We start from the raw sequence: 22,659 nt of genomic DNA, 5'->3' as shown, positions 1-22,659 counted from the left end.
TAATCCAGTAAAAATCCACTTTTAATCCACCGTTTTGGATCTCTCTAAAGAAAACTAAAGGGCATCACAAACTTGACCAGGGACCAAGTGAGAATTCTAACTCCTTGAGGAGGGCACTTTCTTCTACAAGTGTCAACACAGTATGCAAGGGTCATAACTCTTTGAGCCAAAATGATTTTTCTGTTACTCCAAATCTCTATTATGTTTTGAGAAATTTTAATACGGATAAACAGGAATTAATTAAGCTAAGAGTACTTTAAAAATGCCACCATCTGATGGTGCGGAACTCACACCCTCACACTTGGGAGTGCTGCTTCCTGCCCCACCTTGGTGAACACTGCTGGACTCTGCACTGAGAGTCACTACCTCTTACTGCTGATCACTGAGACACTCCAGACCACCGTGGGGCTCCCAGCCCCAGCCTTCTTTCTACCCAGTGGATCCATAAAATGTCAGGTTTCAGAGTCCCAGAAGTTTTGAGTCCTTAAGCACTGCTTTACCCCAAAGGTGCACACACCCAACAGTAGCAGCCCTGGGGAACCTCATGCTTTCGAAAACTTCAGTGTATGACACTGGAAATGTTTCCCAAACCCCAAAGGCTGGACATGGTATGCGTGGGCCAACTCTAAAGCAGCGCTGGTGCCACAGAACTTTCTGTGATGATGGAAATGTTCTATAAATTAATATAGTCCAACATGGTAGCCATTAGCCACATGTGGTTAACTGAACATTTGAAATGTAGTTACTATGACCGATAAGCCGAATTTTTGATTTTACTCAAAGTTAAATTCAAATAGCCACAAACAGCTAGTGGTAACCATACTGAACAGCACAGCTCCAAAGCCTCAAGGCTTTGAGTAACACAACTTTTGGATAGATGGTATTTTTACAAAGTGAAGAGGCACTCAATGAATATTTGGCAGTAAACTGTCATTGATAACCTCTATCCACTCTCCCTTCTAGCTCTTCTCCAGTGAAAATAAAAACAAAATTTAAATAGCAACAGTGAAAAAGTTCACGTGACTTTTAAGACAATCTCCCGTGAATGAAATGAGTAATTTTTAATATATAGGATGGCATGGTCAAAGATAAAAAAAATAAAGCCAGCAAAACAAAGAATTAGAAATAAGCATACTAGAAGTTATTTATGTTTAATGCTTAAAAGTCTGAATGCACAAACAATCTACCATTATAGAAGTACTGGTGGTCAATACAATGCATTAGAACTATGTACAATGCACAGTTTAGTATCAAAATCTTTCTACACTGTAGAGTTTTACGAAACTGTTAATGACATCAAACACTAAGCACTTAAGACACCATTTGTTTCTTCTGCTACCACATTAGGAACGGCAACGGACAGTCCATGTCAACTTGCAGCGTCCATCCATTTCTAGTATGAAATTAAGTAATTTTCTACTTACACAATAAAGTTTATCTACACAGTTCTCTTGATTTTGATCCATAGCAGCAAAGGCACTGTACATCAGCAGATCCACAGACTTAAAAGATTTTTTAAAGCATTCAAACAAAAAATAATAATAATAAAAAAAAGGAGTCACATATCATAGTTTAACAGCAACAACAACAACATAAAAGATAACACAATGTTTCTGGCACAGTGGCACAGCCTGTGTCCATTTCAGGGACATCCAACTAAGACATGGAAAGAAGGGGGATGAAGAAAGCGGGTCCTCACCCCAGGTGAGAGTCCATTCTTTCTGATTTTCAGAGGGAGCTCCCTGCAAATTCTCCTCTGCTGGTCTTTATCTTGTAAAAGACTTGACTTGCACAGTGAGGGGAATCCTCCCCTGAATCTGTGCAGTTCCCAAAGAACACGCCAAAAAATAGCCCATAATTCCTCATAATGACAAAACCGCCCAAAGATATACATCTCCCTTTGCAAAGAAATGTGGCAAAAATATCCAGGAGGGATTAAGTTCTCTCTTTGAGGCCAAATTTAATTTGTTCATCTGTCTATAATACAATAAAAAAATGAATTAAAAACATATTACAAAGACACTTGTCAACAAGTCAAAAAAAGAAAAAAAAAGGTCTAATTACTTTTATCGAATATAATCTAAAGCTACAGATATTTAGGTTAAGGTTGTCCAAATAGACTCAAATGAGTATGACATGGTCTGTCACGTTCTAATTGTTCAAAGTTCCAAACATCCTTAAAATAAGTAGAAAACGAAAACAAGAAAATCTAACAACACAGCAACATATTGCTTCCATGTGTAATTATACATTTCACATCTCTATACAGTCATTAGTCTACATTTAGTGACATTTTTAATCAGTTATTTTAAACCTTTCTTTCCCCTCCTTTGACAAAAGGGGGGGGAGGGGTATCAAATACAACGCATCTTCATTATCAATGCAGGAGCAGACAGCTTTATTTAGTCAGTCATTGTTAGAAAGCCTTCTTTAAACAAAATAAATATATTACAGATATAATACATAATTAAAGATTCCTTTCACTGTTAAGTATGGTTATTCCATGTTCTTCCAAGTAGACAGCTGAAGATTTGGTATCACAGGTTCTTAATGAGTATTCACAATTCAGTAGCAGGGAAGTGGGGGGTGGGGCGGGGCTGAACTCCACAACTGCAGTGAGGATCTGAAATCCTTGGTTTTAGATGCGGGAGAACAAAAGGATGACAGAACAAAGTGCTACAAGGAGGAGGAGTCCAGCTCGCGTGAAGATTTGTCCTTAATAAATAACTTCATAAACCGTGGCCTTCTTGTCCCCAGAGCCAGTGACAATGTACTTGTCATCCACAGAAATGTCACAGCTAAGCACCGAAGAGGATTCTTTGGACTAGGAAAGAAGCACACAAACAAATGTGTTAAAGACCGAAAGAAAACTCCACCGATACTGAGAGGCAGGGCTGGAGGACTGGGAGCAAACAGAAGCATAACCCATGCCGCTGACCACAAGCCCGAGCGAGGAAAGGCAGTCCCTTAAGTCCCTTTAAAGTGCTTCCTTAAAACGGCGGGGCCAGGTACATTCCTAGGGGACCCCGGGTGCCAGGCAGGTCAGGTCTGTGGTACGAGCCCCTCTGCTGATGAAAAAAGAAGGCTCTACTTCAAATCCTGGTCTCCAGCTAAGAGCTGAGGGTTCTTAGGATGAAAACCCTCAACATCACTCAGATGGTTTGGATTTAGATAGAGCTGCAGAACACTAGTCACTTAACCTGTCAGAGCCTCGGTTTCCTTAAAAAGGTAATGAGGTAAAGACATCTTACCTGTGCCACCTCAGAGGGTGGCTTCAGAGTTCAGATGAGGTAATAATGGGAAATGGCACTGAAAACACTATATTTTTTGAGATAGGGGATAGAAAAATATTTTTAATATAAAGCCTAGTTTTTTCCTGTGTAAAAACAGAATATAAATTTGCAAGTGGGGGAGGGTTCAATAGATAGGAAGAAAAAAAAATAGAAAGAAAAATGTACCACTGTGAAGAGTTCCAAATACCATGTCCAACTACACCGACTGCACAGGTTCCCAGTTAACTTTTAACTAAACTGCGCTACACAAACGAACAAACCCCAGGACTTTGAACAGTTAAAAAATAAATGTTTGACACGCAGATGCTAACCTACTACCAGTGTTTCTCAAACTTTTTGATCACAACATGTAATAAACACATTTTACTGCACAAACCAGCAGACAGGAGATATCAAATTCACACTTACCACAAAAGACACACTAATATTTTTGGTTTCATTTTTTCTTAAAAAAAGTGCTGGTGGGGACCACCTAAAAGATTGTGATCCTTATATGAAAAACACTGCACTGCATTACCAACTTCATGACCACAAGAATCAGCTATTTTTGTCCTATTTACTATCCTGCACAGTACTCTCACTCAATAGAAGCAGTTTTAGATTCAACTAAATTAATCTACTTGATGATGACTTAGTAACACTTGGTCAAGAAAACTGCAGATCCGTTATGTTATTCCTAAGAAAAGACCACCACCTCGATAATAACATCCTAAATATAGAAGGTTAAATAGGAAATCTTTAACTGGCCTATGAAATTCTCACATACTAGCAAAAGGGAGAAGTGAGTGTATGTGTATCATGCCTACAATGTGGTTTTCCTACAAATAATTTCACAAACTACACAGAGTACCACTGAGTTAATAAGACGAAAAGTTTATAAAATCGATCAAGGTTTACTGGACTTTTCCTTAGCACTCTTTTGGGAGGAAAAGTCAGAAATAATACTAATGAGTAAGCAAAATGCTCAAATTTTAAACACAAAAACACAAAGGTTTTAAAAGCTATGATGCAAAAATAAATAAATGAATAAATGTCACAGATGCCACGATGTTGGGTAAAAAGGGACCACGAAGGGCCAGTTAGTGCAATGGGCACAGACAGCACCCTGGCTCTGGGCTCAGAGAGCAGCAGATGTGACTCCCGGCTCCGCAGCTGCGGCTGCGAGCCTAGCCTCCCGCAGGCACAGGTTTCCTCTCTGAGCCGTGGGAGTGACACTAGCGCCCACTGCCTAGGTGGGACACACCTGTGGCATTACTAACCTGTGAGAATGCAGAGAACCACGCAGTGAGCACACAGTGAGTGAAGGCAAGCAAGCAAAGTGTTACCTGGAATATACTGGCCCCATAAGGTGTTCTCCAGGCGTTCAGAAGGTTGTCCTTCCCCGTGCTTACAAACCATTTGCCTACAGGAAGAGGGTTTCGAAAAAGGCAGTGTTTGTTACTTTGTCAGGGTCCTGAGATTTGCTTTGTAGAACATCAAATGGTACACAGGAAACTTGTCTAATTTGCAACAAATAAGAGTTTTAAGGAAAAATAAAGCCCACTCTCTTAAATTTAATGAATCATTTATACTTATGACAAGGATAAAATGGATAAATGCGAGAAAATTGCATGGCATCGGGGAAGTGGGCATGTGTGAGGGAGTAATATAACGCTGAATAGGGACACATCAACGAAGGAGAGGCCCCGACTTGCAATGAGTCAGCAGGAAGGCGGGTGAGCGAGCGGTCCTGGCTGAGGGACACAAGGGGCTGGCGTACCGCAGTGGGCGAACTTGAGCGACAGCACGCAGCTCTCGTGGAGATGCAGCTGGTACTTGTCAGGCTTGGTGACGTGCAGCACCTCCACGTTGCTGTTCTCCATCCCCACGGCCAGCCACTCTCCGGTTGGGCAGTAGCCCAGAGAAAAGATCTAGAATTAAAACAGGCAACAGTGATGGGGGCTACTGAGGACACACTTCCTTTAACTAGGAGGTACTGCCTCTTCAGGGGATACTATTTAAATTATGGAGGAAATCAAGATAATGTGAATTGCACAGGAAGAAATCAAAGTCAAATGGGTGGTCCCAAGTAATGAGACAGATCTCCTTAATATAGCTTACTAATCAATTATGTGAAATTTAAATTTCACAGAGTAATGGCCATTGAAATAAAAACTTGCTAAAAGCTTATAAGTGAGATTTTTAAAAATTCTTTGACAAAATATATACTGTTGTATTTGGATAGAAAACAAAATTTTTAATTATCTAATCCAGAATCAGAAGTGACCTGGAATTCCCGCTTGCCTCTCATTTATTTCAGGAAGCCATGCCTTCTAAGGTGTCCTGTGCACAAGCCCGCACCTGTGAGGTGAAGTCGTGCTGCTGCAGCTGCCGCCCTTCGCGCAGGTCCCAGGACCGGACCGTGTTGTCCAAGCCACCCGTCCAGAGCTTGGTGCCATCGTTAGAAATGTCAATGCAGCTGGCCCCGTCTGTGTGGCCCTGGAACTGCCTGAAGATGTCAAAACAGAGAAAAGTCCTTGACAGGTTAGTTTTTAGGTGAACTCAGTTTAGAATTCCTCAGCCATCAATTTCCTTGCAGGCCTTATTGCTCAATTTCCTTCTAACTTATTATATTTCCTATTATTCAAAGTAATAACAAAGCATATACATAGAGGGATTAAAGTTTGAGATGCTGAATCTCCTGCACTTTTTATTTCTGAACACTCAGGAAGTACTCTTCAAATTACTCTTATGCTAAAACACAATTGATACACCTGATGGAAAAAAATCTCCACCTGAAACAGAAGAAAACACATGGCTACATGAATATGAACTGATCAAAGATTTAACCTGAGACCCATTCTATCACTATGATACGAAGGAAGGAGAGAATTTAAGAGGACGTAAGGAGCCTTTTCCCTTCTAAGAGCTCTGAGGACAAATTCTGCCAGCGAGCAACACCACGGTGGGTGGCGGTGCTGGGCTCTCAAGTAAGGGGTGTGGAAGAAATCTCAGTGTGACCTGGCCGCCCCAGGAGCAGGAAAAATGTAAAAAAGACACTGGTGGGAGAGAAGGCTTAGAAGCAGTTCCTTGTAAGAGTCTTACCCAAAAGAAAAAAGGTGATGACTATTTTGTTTTTGGAATCATTTCTAGAGCTTCATCCTGCAAAATATATTACAGACGGACAGCAAAGGCCAATTCTCCTCCCGCCCCCCTGGACTTGGAGCTGGGCTCGATGACAACCTCCTCATACCCTTCAGCGGCTTACACCTCCTGCTTCCTGCTCCCTCAGGTGCTGACATCTGGAGACACACGTGTTTAAGGGCTGCAACAATCCTGGCAGGGCAACGCCAATCCTATACAACCTCAACCTCACTTCTCAAGAGACAGTTACGCCTATCCATCCTGAGACGTGGGACTGCAGATCATCTAGACCAACGCAGGGTGAGGTGCACCTAACACAAGGTCTGGGCCCAGGGTAGGAGCTTGATGATTATTTGTTGAAGGAAAGAATGTGTCAGATACACACGGTACCCTGGATAGCGCCCTGCAGAGTGAATCTTCTCAACGAGTGTCTATTGATAACGATGCTTGTTAGCACAGACAGCCTATTACAGATGTCTAATGAGCTCATGAGGTTCTGGGTACCTGATGTGCATTAACTATGTAACACTGACCTCCTATTTTAAAACCCTGAATTGGTGATGCTTAGTATAATTTTAAAATAAGAAGAAAAAAGAAAACAGCTCTCCATCTGAAAAAGTTTGAATGGTACAGAAAACAAGATTTTACAGTATCTTAAAATGGCCCTATTCTTAACAATTTTTAGTAAGATAATTACATTTCATCTTTTTAAGAAGACACATGGCTCATGAGGACAGCACAGTAAACCCAGATGCCCTGGTTAGGGACCTGCAGACCCACCTCACCAGCGTCTGGTTGTGCAGGTCCCACACGGCGATGTTGCCGTCGCTGCAGCACGAGAAGCAGACCTTGGAGTCGGGGCTGATGGCCAGGGCGTAGCAGGCGGGGGCCGAGGACGTGAGCTCTGCCTTGATGCGTGGGGTGGGAGCCGCCAGGTCCCAGATGGACAGAGTGCTGGCTTCCCCTCCCACAATTAGGGTGCGACCATCAGGGAGCAATCGGCAGGAACGAATGTAGTTATCCCTGTTCTACAGAGACAAAAACCATCAAGAGGTTACTCATGAGGAAAGGAAAACAGCATTAACATGAGAGCAGAAATCCATAAAAGTATTGTGTTCCCTCCTGGTTTTAATGAGCCATTTTCACTTATGACAATGATAAAGTGGATTAATGCTAGTAAATTACATGAAATTAAGGAAGTACTTAAACTTGATCTACAAAATTTAGTACCGAGATATTTAATCTTAATTAGCATGAAAATGGAAAGACCTAGGCCCACTCCCACCACCGCCTAAGTCACTGCACACACAGACTCCCACAGACGCGGCAGCCCCCACAGTCCTGCGGTGGCCACGCCTGGGAACCGGGTATACTCGACCCAGCTGGTGAAAGGCCCTGCTTCTGCTGCCAAGAAAGTGCCAGCGAGTGAGAGACCTGCGGTCCCTTTCTGTCGCCTGGCCCCACTGTATGTGGCTAAAGGATATGGTGGGTCGATTAAGCAGCATCACCCGGAGGCAGGACTTGATCAGGGAGAATTAAGTGACTGAAAACAACAGCTTCCTCCCAGCTCACAAGGTTATGGGGATCTTGTGCAATTACGTTAAACTGACCTAGGGCCATGCTGCCGCAAAAATCCTACTGCTGGTCTAAGGAAGAAAATCAAACTGAAATTTCCTAAATAACTCAAGGACCTATGACACAGCTAACGGGTGTCTAACGTTTGCCATGTGAAGTATTAAGCTACTCTTGTCTTGCAACGTGACAGATGATGACACTTGGGTGCACTCTCACAGAAACCACTGTGGGCTCCTGGTTTTCTTAAACTCCTTGATCAGATAGGAAAACAAGTGGTCTGCCTGCTTCCAGGCACCCGACTGGGTCAATGAAAACACGCAGAACCGGCTAAGTCTACTGTAAGTGTGAAAGAAGACACACCTCACCAGCGCTCTAAATCTCCAAGTGAAAGACCACAAAGCACTGAAGACAACTACCCGCGTGGGGTCAACACTGTGTGCTGCCGGCACATCCAGGTCCCTTTTCCTGAATGAAGGTTTAAGCCACATTCATCCATGTTCACTCACCAGACAGTCGAGCTGAGAGACAGGGCTCTTGTTGCCGGGGTGGCTGATGTCCCAGACCTTGACGCAGCCCTTCCCTCCCGTGTACACGTGTCTCGTGGGGTTGCTGATGGTCACGGCGCACACCACCTCCCCGTGGTTCAGGGTGTTGATCTGGCGAGCGTGTCGGGGGATGCCAGGGCCGATGAGGGCGTCGGGGGGGAAAGGGACAGGCTGCATCTGACCATCTGCAGTGACGTGGAAGGAGTACGCTCTAAAACAGTGGAGAGAAGACAGGAAAAGGGAAATGTCAAAAATATTAATTAACTGATCACTGTAATGAGATAAGAAATAAAACATTTTCAGCATTGCTTATGATTTGCAAAATTAGTCAAATTTACTGAATATGGTGGAGAGAGCATAACCTTCAGTCACAGAGCTAAATCTATGGTCAGATATCAGGTCAAGTTTTCACTAGCTGCTGTGTGACATCAGTAGTTACGCAGCCTCTTTGAACCTTAGATGCACTTTTCAGAGAATTATAAGACAGCCAATGCCCAGTAGAGTAACTACTCCTTCAGGGCACTCTACAAACTTACATTGTTTTCTGCTTCAGGGGATTCAGAAGCCTATGATGAGATTTTGCCTATAGATTGCATCACTCCAATCAAGTGACTTACTAACGGAAATCAGTAAGCTAAAATTATCAAGTTTTAAGGAATTAAGAGTCTCTAGGCCTAGATGGTGAAATCGCATATGAGCCACTGAAAATAAAAAAAAAAATTCTGGATAAAGTCCTATCAGACTTGACAGTAACAAATTCTAGTAATTCCAGATGGAGTTATAACCTAAAAAAGCCTCCTGTGTGACTGGCCCAGAGGCCCACCTCAGTAGCTCCAGCTCCAGTTTATTTCTAGGGAAAACCCTACAGTTGTGAAAGCATTTGGTTCTAAAATGCAACTGAAGTTAGAGCATTTCCCTCAACAGACACATGTGTTTTTAAGATACTGAAGTCAGGGAACAGACAACAAGTGAGGCTGTTATGATGCATGCTGGGTTCCTGAAGGAGGAGATGTCAGTGCTGGGTGGGAGGGAGCGGGGCCCATTTCCCACTTTGGAAATGACGTCACTTTCTTTGGCATGGAGCTTTAGAATGTGCTCTGCTTACAGGAGGGAGTTTATAAAAGACATACCAAGGGGAAGCATTTGTGGGTATGCAAAGGACAGAAGCTTGGACCTTTTCGGGAAGTGTTAGACTCAAAGCAGTTTATGGTTCCTTAATGCAAAAAGCTACAGGCTAACCACACTCATCAAAATTCAGCCCATTGCTGAGGGGACATCATCAACAACATTCTGAACGTCTCCAGAAAGGAGGAAGCAAGCATCGTGGCTGTGGAAGATGCAGGGACCAGAGAGTGGAGGTAGAGGACTCTATAGACTACACAGAGACTGGGTTAGAACTGGGCAGTGGAAGGAAAGCAGTCAGTCAGGTTGCTGAGGGGGAGGGCGGTGGGACGCTAGGAAGACAATACATTTATCTCTTTGGTCAGATCAATAGAACTTGGAGACACGCTGGATGCGTGGCCTGGGAGAGGGTGATGTTGGGGAGGGCTCTCAGGCTTGGAGCCCAGGTGACCAGGTGGAGTACAATACATTAGTGAAGGTGGCAGGGAAGCACAAGAGAAGGGCACACATGTGGGGAGGTAAATGGTTCAGTTTTCTTCAACTTGAGGGCAGGTGAGAACCCAAAGAGCCCAACCGGAAGTCGAGCACGGTGATTCAGGAGAGGTCAGGATAGAGAGATCAGTGTGCACTCATCCACAAAGAAGTGACAGTTGAAGCTAAAAGAGCAGAAAGAATACTCCTAGAGCAGATTATGCTGCGAGTAGCTGAGATGCAGAACTTAAGAAAACGCCTACATTCAGGGAACCTGCAGCAAGAGCAGCCAGAGAACTGCAGGAGAGACGGCAGCGTGGGAAGCGGGCAGCGTGGTCAAACACGTATTTCGTGGGTATCTCAGTGTGCGAAGCACCTGGGGGTGCGACAGAGAGAAAAAATCCACATGTCCCCTGTTCTCCTAAAAGTGCGGCCTGGGGGGCGGGGGGCAGGTGGTGAGTGGGCTGATTCATTAGTGAGATATCCACATATATAAATATTAAAATGTCAGGTGGTCAGTGTTACGAACAACAGACATGCCACGTACTCTGGGAATCTGACAGGGTGATGACAGGGAAAATGGCACCGGGGCCGCATTGTAAAAGAGTCGGGATCAACTACCTTGGCAGAGAAAGGAAGGTGGTATGAGGAGGAGGAGCCAGAGTAAATCGAAGGCCAGAGGGAGACAGAGTGCTTACTATGTATTCAGTCAGAAAATAGGTATTAAGTGCCTATTGTATGCCAGGCACTGTCAGGTACCAGAGGTAAACAAGATAGACAAGTCCCTATCCTCCAGAGCCTGCATCCTAGAAGGGAAAAGAGATAATATATAAGCAGATGAAGAAATAACCTCAGATGGCAGTAAATGCCACCTCTGTCTGTCTGTCTCTCTCTCTCTCTCTCACACACACACACACACACACACACACACTTCTGTCTCAGACAGAAGAGACTAACGGTGCCCAGTGAGGTCTGAGATGGCGGACATGCTGAGACCTGAAGGCAGGGTCCAGGCTCGCGTGTCCAGGGAGGGGAATGTGCCAGGTAGAGGAACAGCAAACGTGAAGTCCTTGAAGAGGAATCAGGTGAGAAGGCCAGTGTGCAGAGCGGAGAGTGATGGGATGAGGTGAGGGGCAGCGCCGTGCTGAGGAGGGCCTCACAGGCTGGATGAGAAGTGAGGGTGACTATTCTGCACAGAATGGGAAGTCGCTGGAGACTTGTGTACAGGAGTGGTATGATTCAGTTAATGTTTTCAAAGGGTCGTTCCGGTTGCTGGGTGAAGAATGGGTTGTAAGTGGTGGAATGGCAGAAGGCAAACTAGTCAGGGGGCCAGAGCACTAACCTAAGGGAGAAGCTGGTAGCTAGGGCCTGACAGACAGCAAGACAGCTGAGAACCGATCTGCAATTCAAAAGATTTCTTTGGCTGGGCAGAGGCAGAGAAGTCTGTACTGGATGGCATGTGTGGATTCTGGGGGTGACACAGTGAGGGTGATGACAAGGTCTTCTCTCTGAGTCTCCAAGTAGGTAACTGAAGTCAAGAAAGGCAGGAGTTCAACAGATGGTCCAAGCCCTGAGAAGAGGTTACTGGGGGGCTGGCCTAGTGAATACCTGTGACACCCAGGATGACGTCAGGCTCATAGTGGAGGAAGACTCCAAGGCAAGGGTCAATCTTTAATTAATTGAGGAATCTCCCATCAAGGTAGAGCAAGAGGGAGAGTCCAAAGGCATAAGCCTGAAAGGGGATGGGTTTTCATAAAGAGGTAGAATGAACAGTTCTGGAAGAGACTGGAATGGAGCAGGGGGCAGGGAGGGTGTCAACCACAGCCTTTATCAGCCTGGCTCTGAGGACCGCTGATGTGAAACAAAGGAAAGGGCATCCCCTGGAGGGCTGCAGGTGAGGGGTCCCCTCGGGAGAGAGCCAGCTGTCAGTTTAGGTGTGGAGAGGAAGGCAGTAATGCCCGTAGCAAAAGTCTGAGATTCTGAGGGATGATGATGGAGACAAAGGCTAATTGATTTAGCAATTAAGAGGTCATGAAGACTCAATGTTAAAGAAAGAAAAGGGAAGATTATTCCAAGTTTACAGATGGTGCTATACATTCTTAATGATAATCTACTTGAAAAGACATCCCTTCTCTCCCTGCTAGAATAACTAAGTGGTTTTTAAAGAGTCTTGAGAATTTAGTAGTTAAGAAACCAGGCACACAATTTCTTTTGAGATTTTCAGTATGACATTCTTCAACTCGACAACAGCCACTCCATGAGCACCTACTATGTTCCTGGAACTCCCTTATTAAGTAGAATTTCAAAAGCCTACTTGCATTAAGGATATAATGTAGCCCGCTGTTTACTATTAATACGACAGTCAAGACTAGAAAAAGTAAAGCTCTAGTACATACTTATTATTAGATTTCAACAAACTCTCTGGTGTGAAGCTAGCAAGGAGTACTGGAATGTGTGATGAAAGATAAACTTTCTAGAAAGCAGAGAAACCCAGGCTTGAAAAACTACTCTTTTTCTATCCAGTTAAATGATCACTACCCCTTTATCCACATATCCTGACACAGACGTCATGCTGAGGATACAAAATCAAGTAAGGCACTGGCCTTGCCCAGCAGCGGCTTGTCATCTAGGAAGCATGAGGAGACAAGTACAGCAGTGACTCCAACCCCAGGTGCAGGAGGGCAAGTGTGAAGCTCTGTGGTGGTTCAGAAAGCAAAACAGAGCTTTTGTTTCATGAGGGACATGGCACTGCAAATGGGTTCTAGGGAATGGAAGGATTTCACCAGGGAGGAAGACGGAAAAACCATCCTAGGTGGTGGGAACAGTTCTACAAGGATGACGTGAAATGAAAGTCCTGGCGTGGTTTTAATCCAGAAATTCATTTAGTTAACAATGACCCAACACAGTAGGTGGCTGAAGGAGCTGGCCCAAGCACAGCCTAATTTTATATATATATATATATATTTATATATGTGTGTTGGTGTATATATGTGTGTACATATATATAAATAAAAGTATATATATAAACAAAATATATATATAAATAAAATTTTATATATAAAAATTTATTTTATATATATATATAAAAGAAGGCCAGCCGGAGTATTTCACAAACAGAATTTACTGAGGAGTTTTCTTTTAGGGAGAGAAGGAGTGGGAGGCACATTATCAGGGCAAAGTCATTCACGGAATAAATCTGGCAGCAAGAAGTACAATGGATAGGAGGAATAAGAGACAACTATTCCAATAATCTAGGTGGGAGGCGATGGGGGACCTGAACTAGGCAAGGAAAAGGACAACACACTGCAAGTAACAGTGGATATAAATTCTGTAGGACTTAATGAGATGTGAGCAAAGAGCTGATAATTGAGTTTCTAAGCTCAGGGAACAAGGAACAGAGTACTTGTAGTTACTGAAAAATGGGCAAATTGGGAGGAAGATCCAGTCTGGGGAAGCACTTTGTCAATATGACAGATTTGTAGTGCAAGTAATACACACTCAAGATATCTAGCTGAGATGTCCAGCAAATAACTAAAAATGCAGGGCTGGAAGGAGCAGGTACGGGAACCCAGAGAAACACAGTAACCTGAATTCTCCCAACACATACACGCACGCGCGCGCAGGCAGCAGGTGAAGCTACTGAGAGCTGAGAGTGGTCTCCAAGGGAGATGGTGAAGAGAATGGAAGTTTGGACTTTCTGACCGAACCATAATCCAAACAACCCAGACACCTGTTTTTAAAATATGTTATTCATGTTGCTATCTTCTTTGGATCATCATCTGTCAATGAAAAGCCAGCATATTTCAGAGGGTTCCTGGCCGTCCCACCTCTACCTCACTTCCCTAAGAGGCCCCGTTGCGTGACGGCACGCTCATCAGTGTCATGCTTCACAACACCTTCCCCAAGTTTCCAGTGTCTCACGAGACGGAACTAGACCTTGAATCCACAGTTAAAGGTCTGGCTGTTGTACTTCATGAAGGAGGATAGAAAACTAGGTTCAAATAGCATATGAACCCATTAGCAGGTGAGCCGGCCGACAAGTACTCGGGGCTTTACTGTGCGTCAGGAATGGTTCCTATTATGCACAGTCTTGCTTTATAAAAACAAATACAACAAAGAGAAGAATTTCTAAATTGTGAGCAGCCTAAAACCCATAAACCTGAGATCTTTTGGTACGGCTGAATTCACATGCCATTTCCCATAATGTAATTAGTGCAATGGTTTTAATCGAATAGTTTTACACTATTTATAGAAGCCTCATTTAAGTAGCAGGTGAAGGGAAAAGCCCACTTTTGGCTTATGTTGAAATTAAACTATGTTGTCATTCCAGTAACTTACTGAGTGGAACCTTTGCTAATTCACCAGAATAAGTAAAAGGACCCAATATGAATTATCACATAAATGCTATTTTATTCATTAATTTGGAACATGCATTTAATTATAATTTTTGATAGTATCTAGCAATTACACTGCAAAAATAATTAGGACACAGATGCACAACTGTTTTAAGTCTTTCTAGAGAAAGGCAGTTACTTTGTGTGTGTGATGAGAGGCTTTTAGGTGACTTATGTTTTATGTTCTAGCACAAAAAATAGTTTTTCTTTTGAAAAACATGCACAAGGCAAAGTTTCAAAGCTCTATATCTAATGATCTGGAGAGCCACATAATCGTTACAATCATTTCTTCTGCAAAAGTCTGTAAGTATTTCTTGCTATATGCGTAAGTGAGTGTGAATTTACATCCTGGTGCCCTGTTAAAGACATATCAATGACAGGAACAGGGAGTCTCATTTACTCAATCTAATCTTCTTGGGCCATCTCTGCCCCTCACGACGTTTTATTACATAAGCAACTGAAAAACCGATAATCACCCGGGCAAAGCTCAAGGGGAAATGACGCTGCAGTTGACTGAATAGCTGCTATATACCAAACACTGTACTAAACTCATACTATATTATCTTATCTCATTCTCATGGCCTCTTTGTCAGGGAGGTGCCAGCCCTGTCTTAAAGATGAGCCAACTGAAGCTCAGGAAGTTAAGAAACTAGGCATAAAGTCACTCTCTTCCCAGTGTCAACAGGCAGATTCAGAATTCAAACCTGGATCTGTCACAATCTGGAATTCATACTCTGTTGAACACACCGCGCTCTCTTTGGGATTGCTGATGTCACTTGCCAATTGTGTTAGGTATGACTCCATCACTCCAGGAACAAAAATTCTCAACCATCCTCCAACCCATCCACCCTCCTAAAAGGATCTCAGTTTTATAACACTGAGTTTTGAGCCTGGGGGAAGGAAGGAAGCCCAGCTCAAGGCTCAGAAGTACCTCCTGAATCAGACCAGCAGTGATTCTACACTGGTTCAACTGGCTCAAACCCCCAAGCCAAGACTATGCATGCTTCCTCAGATACACCTAACACACTCTCACCCTCCGTGACCTGTGGGCAGCAGCAGAGAAGCACCACCTCATCTGGTGGTGGCTACACTATAGTCATGGGTGCAGCTGCCAGTCCACAAGTGGGAACCACACAGCACCTGAAACAGGGGCAGTACCACTTCCCTCCAGGAACCTCTCCATCCCCACATTCATATACAACTGGTACGTATTCAGTTATTTGATTAATCTTATGACCTTGTTATTTAGTCACTGCTTGAAATAGACCAAACTTTCACCTTCAAACACATCAGGGTCCTTGGTCAACAAGACTTGTCAGTCAGTCAACAACTATTTGCAGAACACACACAAGTACACAGAATTTTATGGTAATTGATATTTATACCTTCAACTCTCAAGGAACTCAAAGTCTAATTTGCCTTGTCTCCCTTATTAATCAGTCAAATATTTACAAAGCAACTTGGCTATGGAGCCAGCACTGTGTTTGATGCAACAGGGAAGTTTAGGGTAGAGTCTGTACAGACGTTACAGAAGGAAGAACCAAGAATATGATGCATTAGGTGGAAAGTGAAAGAAATGTCAGGCATGATTAACACTGTGGGGCAGGTAGCATGGGGGGAAAGAACAGGGTGACAAGCAAGTGCTTGGGTATTCAGCAGTGAATAAGTCAGCAATGGGAGGTCAGGGAAGGGAAAGATGGCTGCATGCTTTCATTCAGTCACTCGCTGGACAAGCAGATCTTGTGAATGCCAACTGTGAAGAGGAAGCCAAAGAACAAAGACAACTGTGCACAGGTAGTAATAAAAAGGTGCACTGCATTGAAATGAAGGATGTGGAGTGACACATGGTGAGAGATTAGGATGCACTAGAAAAGGCTGGAACAACTGACATGTATGTTTTACCTTCATAGCTCGTGGGGACTGAACACAGAGACTCCAAATACCCAGCTCACAGGACAAGAAGTCAACCTTTTGAGCAAGCCACCTTTTCCAGAAACACAATCAAGCATAAGACCACACTTCTTTCTTCTCAGCCTTTGAAGTTTGGCACGTCTTTTCCTAACTTGTTCAAATTTTGAGCATCTGGGTTTGCACATAAAGACTTTTTTCTTTTTTTTCTAGGCAACAAAAGAATTGCCTTGACATCGGATGTAGAGAAGACCTGACTGCTGGTGATGCCTCAGCAGTATACATTTCCATATTAGAGGCTCAAGATTTTAAACTGAAAATACAAAACCCCACCTCATTACCTTTCTTCTTGTGCTAAGAGAAAATGAAAAATACTTCGCAAGGAAACAAAACGCAAGTCACAAGAACTTGCCAACACTGTCTGGCAGTGCTCAGTCTAAAGGGGCAGGGAGAGCCCAGACACACAGTGAGCACGGGGCACTGAGGTGGGTACTCACGGTTTTCCTCCTGGAATGCCTGTCAGGTTTGGAGGTATTGCTGGCACACGCATGTGATGGTGTGGATCAAATCCAACCTAAAATTTTTCCCAAGCAAAACAATGAAAACAAACGTAGTTATATTAACTCACTTCCTCCTATTCAGTATCTTTCTAAATTCTAAGAAAATAGATCTTCTAAAAATGAGATGTTAGTGATACATACTGAAGTAATTATTTATGAAATGGTAAGATGTTTATGATTTAATGGTAACATATTTGGGGCTGGAACACATACACACAAAAAATTAGAATTATCAAAGTTCATGATGGAAGTAAAGGATTTGTTATATTTATTATATTATTTGTTCTACTTCTGTAGGTTTAATTTTTTTTAAAAAAGGAATATAAAATTTAAAAATTCCCTCACCTTACAAAGAAAATAAATCTCACAATATAATTGCACGTCATTTAATTTGTAAATACGTACAGGTTCCTCGGATAAATACTCAAATTATATATATCAACTACCTTAAAAAAAAATATGTATGCCAATCGTCTGAGCCCTGAAACACTTGTATTCTGTAAGAGCCCACAGACGTACCACCGGGGACCTGCCGTAGGCGGCAGCCGCAGCCGCGGCAGCCGCGGCCGCACTCATCTGCGGGGAGATGTTGTGCAGCCCCGCGTAGGCCGCCCCGGGGCTGGTCAGCTCCCCATTCATTCCGGCGTGGGGCACGATGCCAAACGGGGCTGGATACGGACAGGGTACTGCCATGGGGGTCCTCAGGCTTGAGGCTACAGACCAAAACAGAAGGAAGGAGAAAAACCAAGGACACAGGAAAAGAATAAGTAAGACGTTCTTTTATGAGTTAAAAAATAGAATCCATAATTTATATAAGCTGATTTTAACATTCTCAAAAGTCACTCAAGCCTTCATCAAGGTTCACGCATTCACCTTGCTTTACTGAACACCCACTATGTGTCAGATCTAAGTGCCAGGCACTTGGTTCAGATTAAATAACTCTTAACAGCCATTTACTCAATGCTGGTCATTAGTCCTTTCCATGTATTGCACTCTTTAATTTCTTTAAAAACAAAAAGCATAAATGTGTAGAGAAACTTTTTGCTTACGAACCCAAGGGGTCAACTCCTGGTGGTTTTCCGGGGACAGGCCTCAGTCCGGGAGTGGAATTACTGCCTGGGGTGGGAGCATCAGTGCGGGGAGTAGGGGTATTGGACTTGGACACAGGAGTGGTAGATTTTTCATTCTAACAAGAGATGTAATGAATACATTGGTAATTAGAACACAGTTTTAACAATGATGTTAAATATTTTAAAAGGTGAAGGAAAGGAAAAAGAAATGGAAAAGATTCTTCAGCTTGGCCTTTATTTTCATTAGTTTAAAGAAGCTAACAAAGAAACAAGAGTTCCCTGAGACCACAAAACCAAGAGAGAACATAAATCGAAGCTGAATTTGGGGCAGAGGAGACCATTTCCAGGAAACTGGTCTGAGTCAGACAGAGGCTGACAAATCGTGATGTCCTGATGTGACCAGTCACTTGCTGGCTGCTTTGATTTAAGACTGAGTGGTTTCCATTGGGTTCCTGGTGTACTGTTCGTGTTATAAGAGGCTCTCTGGTTAACAGGTCCCATTAAAAAAGATCCAAGCCTGAATCATCACAGAGATCAGCACAGAGGTGCCATTACAAGAAGACCAGAAGGCTGAGAGAAAGCAACCAAAAAAACCTTCATCCAGCCCTGTGCCAGATACATCCCCCTAATTTGCAGACAAATTGAGGAATTTCCTTTCCTTTAGCTATGGATTCAAAAGGTTACTTGAAACTGAATTTTTAAAAAAAATGTTATGTTACAAGGAAATAACTGGTGAGGAAAAAGGAAGACACATGACATAAAAATGCAATTAACTACACAGTCACAGAAGAAGGGGGTATAGGAAAGATTACCCTGACTTGCAGTTTCATTTTCGCATTTGTGATTTGTGGTGTGAGTCAAGGTAGACTTTTATAAATGACAGATTACTTTCTAGATAGCAAGGGAAAATTACTGCAGTCATATACAGCTTGGTAATTCAAACAAAATCATATCCAAGTCAAAAACTAAATTTACCATAAACCACAGGTGACAAAACCATCTCTGTAACCCCAGTGTGTATTTCTTCATCTTCGCTGAGACACATTTCACTCAATTTCCCCATATCCCTCCCCTATCCTTGTAAAAAGACTCATAAAACAAACATCCATCATCGACAAGTCAGTGAACCCATTCTGTTCCCAAACTACATTTGTCAATTAAACTTGAATACTGAATATACACATATATTTGGAAATAAAAGTCCTATAGGAAAATACCAAATTTTAAAAATAATTAAACCTAACCATCCTGAAACAGGAAACACTTAAGAAGGATGGTGACAAACTGCTTACAAGGCTAAGTTCTTTGGATTTGGAGGAAGGAGTACTGCTGGAGGATGCGATTGAGGCTGGACTGATTGGGGCGTCTTTCTTGAGCAGACGTGTCTTGTCCAGGCCGTTCTCTCTCGGGGAATGTGCTGGGCTCCCTCGAGGGGAAGAAGGATCCTACAAAGGAACACCGAGGGTATTAAACGCAGCACAGTGCACGCACAATGCCAGAGTACTTGGTGTGGACGTTTCTAGCTGAAAGTCTTCAATAGCTTAGAAGTGAAAAATGTTCTGGAATAGATAGTGAGACTCATCGAATTGCTGAAGAAAATGTTCAGTATCGAGGTCAATGAAAATATTACAATATTTATAGTATTTCTTTAAAACAGAAACAAAAATCAAAACTCTACAGATCTGCAAGTCACTTGTCAATGAGACGTGTAGGCTGACCACAGATGTCTGGTGTGCATTTATGGTGGTAACAAAACACACTTGCACTTCATAGAAAACAAGAGCAATTTAAAAAGGATCATTAATACATAAATTTTTCAGGGAGATAAAATGTAGGTCCCTTTAGAAATTAAGAAAACATTGTGGACACTAATTGTTTGGACACTAGTCACTGTTAAAACTGGGTAAGGGCAGGAAGTTAAATGAGCCACAAACATACCTCATTGGAAACGTCAACCACCAAGTTGTCATCACTCTTCTCACCATCGCTGTCCTGCATTGACAATTGAGAAGCATTATCTCCTCCCCCAGCAAAAAAAAAAAAAAAAAAAAAAAAAAGCAGCCAGATTTACCCTAGCTAAGTCTCCACGTTTTATAAAAATGAACTGCACCAAACAGTGCTAAAAACACTCTACAATGTACTGTGTTCCTTAATCCTCATATGATGATGTTATGAGGTAGGTAATGTGATGATTCCATCTTATGGCTTCCTTGCTCCTCTAGTGTATCAGCTGCAAACTAGCACGCCAAGGCTACATAATCCAGCCTACAGATGGCCAGGATTTGTTCTAGCAGGGTTTTTTAAAAAACTGGATAAGTAACCACAATTTTAAAGTTGAGAGGTTTCACATGAAAAGTCAAGATTTCAGCTTTTTCGAGGCCTGCAGTCTTGTAGGGCCCCCCGCGGGAAGCAGAGCGGAGCCTGCTCGCCTCCACACCAGGGAACCCTGTCCAGCTTGCTCCCTTCACTGAGTGACCTGCAGAACCAGCCACTGAAGGAAAATGAGCTTCAACCCATGCCTGGGACACATCTGGATGTCTCTGTAACTTATATTCCACGCAACTGGCTACATTCCTCAGCATGGGAGGCCATGTAGACATTTTAACAGGTTTTCTACGATTTTACAATTTTCCTTAACGTTTCTAGCAGACCACAAAAAATCCGACCCCCCCCTGAAACTTACAGAGGGAAGCAAGTACATCCACAGAAGTAATACAGAAGGCCCAGGTCTTCTATCGGAGCCAGACAAAGCACCGTTTCCTGGCTCACATAGACACGTGCACTCACCACACATACACAGGCTTCAGCCAATTGAGACACAGCTAGAACTGCAATAACTACTTTTCTCTCCTTGGATTTATTGTCTTAAGTTCTAGTTTTGGCTGGTCATAGTAAGAGGGTAAAAAGCTGCTAATGAGAAAGTAATGTCAACGGCCTCCCCGGAAGCAAAGGTGAGTGAACATACATAACGAGCTGTGATCTCCTTTTCCTCGGTTTTCTGCTTTTTGCTGTCAGAGGAGTAGTCTGTGGAGTTTCTGTGCTTCTCAGCTCCTCGGAAGCTGGCTGACGGGGAGACCGAAGAGCTCTGGAATGAGAAAGGCAAGTGGGGTTGAGAAACGGTCAGCCATTTAATGATGCGATTTTTTTTTTAAATCACATGAGGCTGTATTTCCTTTTCGTTCACTGGTACACACTTCAGAGATGTTAAAGAAGACAGGAGAGGGGGGCAAGGTGAAAGAGAACAGAGGTACAGAGAGAAAAACAGGAGAAAAAGAAAAGGGGGAAAAGGAAAGAACAGGACAGAGTAGAGACAGGACAAAGGGAGTCAAGGAATAAAAAGGGAGACAGGGAATAGAGCAAACGCAAAAGGCAGAGGGGGTTTTGGTCTAAAGGAGAAGTTTATACCATGTTGAGAAAGGAAGCAGACACAAGAGAAAGAGGAGGAAGAAAAGACTGGCTTTTTTTTTACCTCCAAATCTGCTGGCTAATGGGAAGCCAGGATTTGAAGCCTCTACAGAGAAACTGAATAGAGTCTGGCCTGAGAGATAATTAGCAATTCTTCAATTTAAAAAAAGGTGAGGTACTCTTTGGGGATTTAAGCACCCAGATATGGTGATCATGTGACACAAAGGTCATATTTACAGAATTTTGCTTAGTCTCGAAAACTGAGGGCCTGGGAGAAGAGGATGGCAGGTAAAACAACAAAAACACAACGACACCTGCAAAAATGCACTTCATTCCTCTTCTCACTGCTAGAGTTTTCATGATCCTGCTCTCTTTTTAATTTCTGGAAATCCAGGAACCCCACTAGGACAGGGAATGGAGAAAGATGGTCCCTCCCTCTGGGGATCACACTGCGGGCAATCTGTATGGGCTCAGGCCACTCCTGAGAGTTCTCAACTGGAGGAGCACCACACACAGGAAACAAACACCTCTGACAAGGTCTGAAGCACAGAGAACGAGTCTGTCTGCCATTAGGGACAGGTGGTTACTGGCCACAAGTAGATGGTATGACTACTTCTTCATCCACAGTTTTAAGCAAAGAAAGCATTGATAAACACTGGAACTGCCCTTAAAACTGGCTGATGACTCAGTCCCAGACAGACCAAACAGAAGCTCCAAATAAAGGTGAGGTGTAAGAGAGGGGGCAGGACTGAGAGCAGGGCTGACTTGCTGAGGGAGGACTGCAAAGGCCCAAGGAGCCAAGGCCCCAGCAGGGCGCTAGGGCAGGACCCCCCAGGACTAAATTAGCCCAGTCGGGGTGCGAAAACGCTGCTCTTGGAGGGCAGAGGAAAGAAAACTTGGAAAAAAGGAAAAAAAAAGTCCTGGGAAGAACAAAGAATCACCACCACTCTTTGCCTGGCATCCAAATCAATTCAGAAAACTGTTCAGTAAAGTTCTTCCTCATTTATAACTTAACTCTTTATATACATCATTTACTTTATATAAAATTAACTCCGTGTACTTTTTCCCCTTTATGTAGTCTGTTAGCAATAATTAACATTCATAAAGATGCACAAAATTTACAAGAGCCTTGTAAGTAACTATGGAAGGCAGTGTGATATCCAGAACTTTGGGCTCTATATTTCTGTTTTACT

At 43.1% G+C, this 22,659-nt stretch overlaps 1 protein-coding gene across 6 annotated transcripts in view; it reads right to left on the bottom strand.

The window, feature by feature from the left end:
* Positions 1-1,135: 1,135 nt before the first annotated feature.
* Positions 1,136-22,659, bottom strand: part of TLE4 (TLE family member 4, transcriptional corepressor) — a 137,813-nt gene continuing 116,289 nt past the window's right edge. For all 6 annotated transcript variants that reach the window (XM_010978082.3, XM_031449926.2, XM_031449922.2 and 3 more), the window contains 12 exons: positions 21,027-21,146; positions 20,000-20,053; positions 19,354-19,506; positions 18,045-18,177; positions 17,511-17,704; positions 16,929-17,005; positions 8,498-8,747; positions 7,197-7,444; positions 5,634-5,781; positions 5,053-5,203; positions 4,619-4,695; positions 1,136-2,824 (listed from right to left, as the gene is read on the bottom strand). In XM_010978082.3, coding sequence (XP_010976384.1) covers positions 2,717-2,824; positions 4,619-4,695; positions 5,053-5,203; positions 5,634-5,781; positions 7,197-7,444; positions 8,498-8,747; positions 16,929-17,005; positions 17,511-17,704; positions 18,045-18,177; positions 19,354-19,506; positions 20,000-20,053; positions 21,027-21,146 — 1,713 coding nt within the window. In that variant the 3' untranslated portion in view covers positions 1,136-2,716. The remainder of the gene's footprint in view (positions 2,825-4,618; positions 4,696-5,052; positions 5,204-5,633; positions 5,782-7,196; positions 7,445-8,497; positions 8,748-16,928; positions 17,006-17,510; positions 17,705-18,044; positions 18,178-19,353; positions 19,507-19,999; positions 20,054-21,026; positions 21,147-22,659) is intronic.

The sequence above is a fragment of the Camelus dromedarius genome, chromosome 10 (genome assembly GCF_036321535.1).
Source record: "Camelus dromedarius isolate mCamDro1 chromosome 10, mCamDro1.pat, whole genome shotgun sequence".
NCBI lineage: Eukaryota > Metazoa > Chordata > Mammalia > Artiodactyla > Camelidae > Camelus > Camelus dromedarius.
Note: the sequence above shows the minus strand (reverse complement) of the source record. Positions and strands in the feature narration are given on the sequence as shown.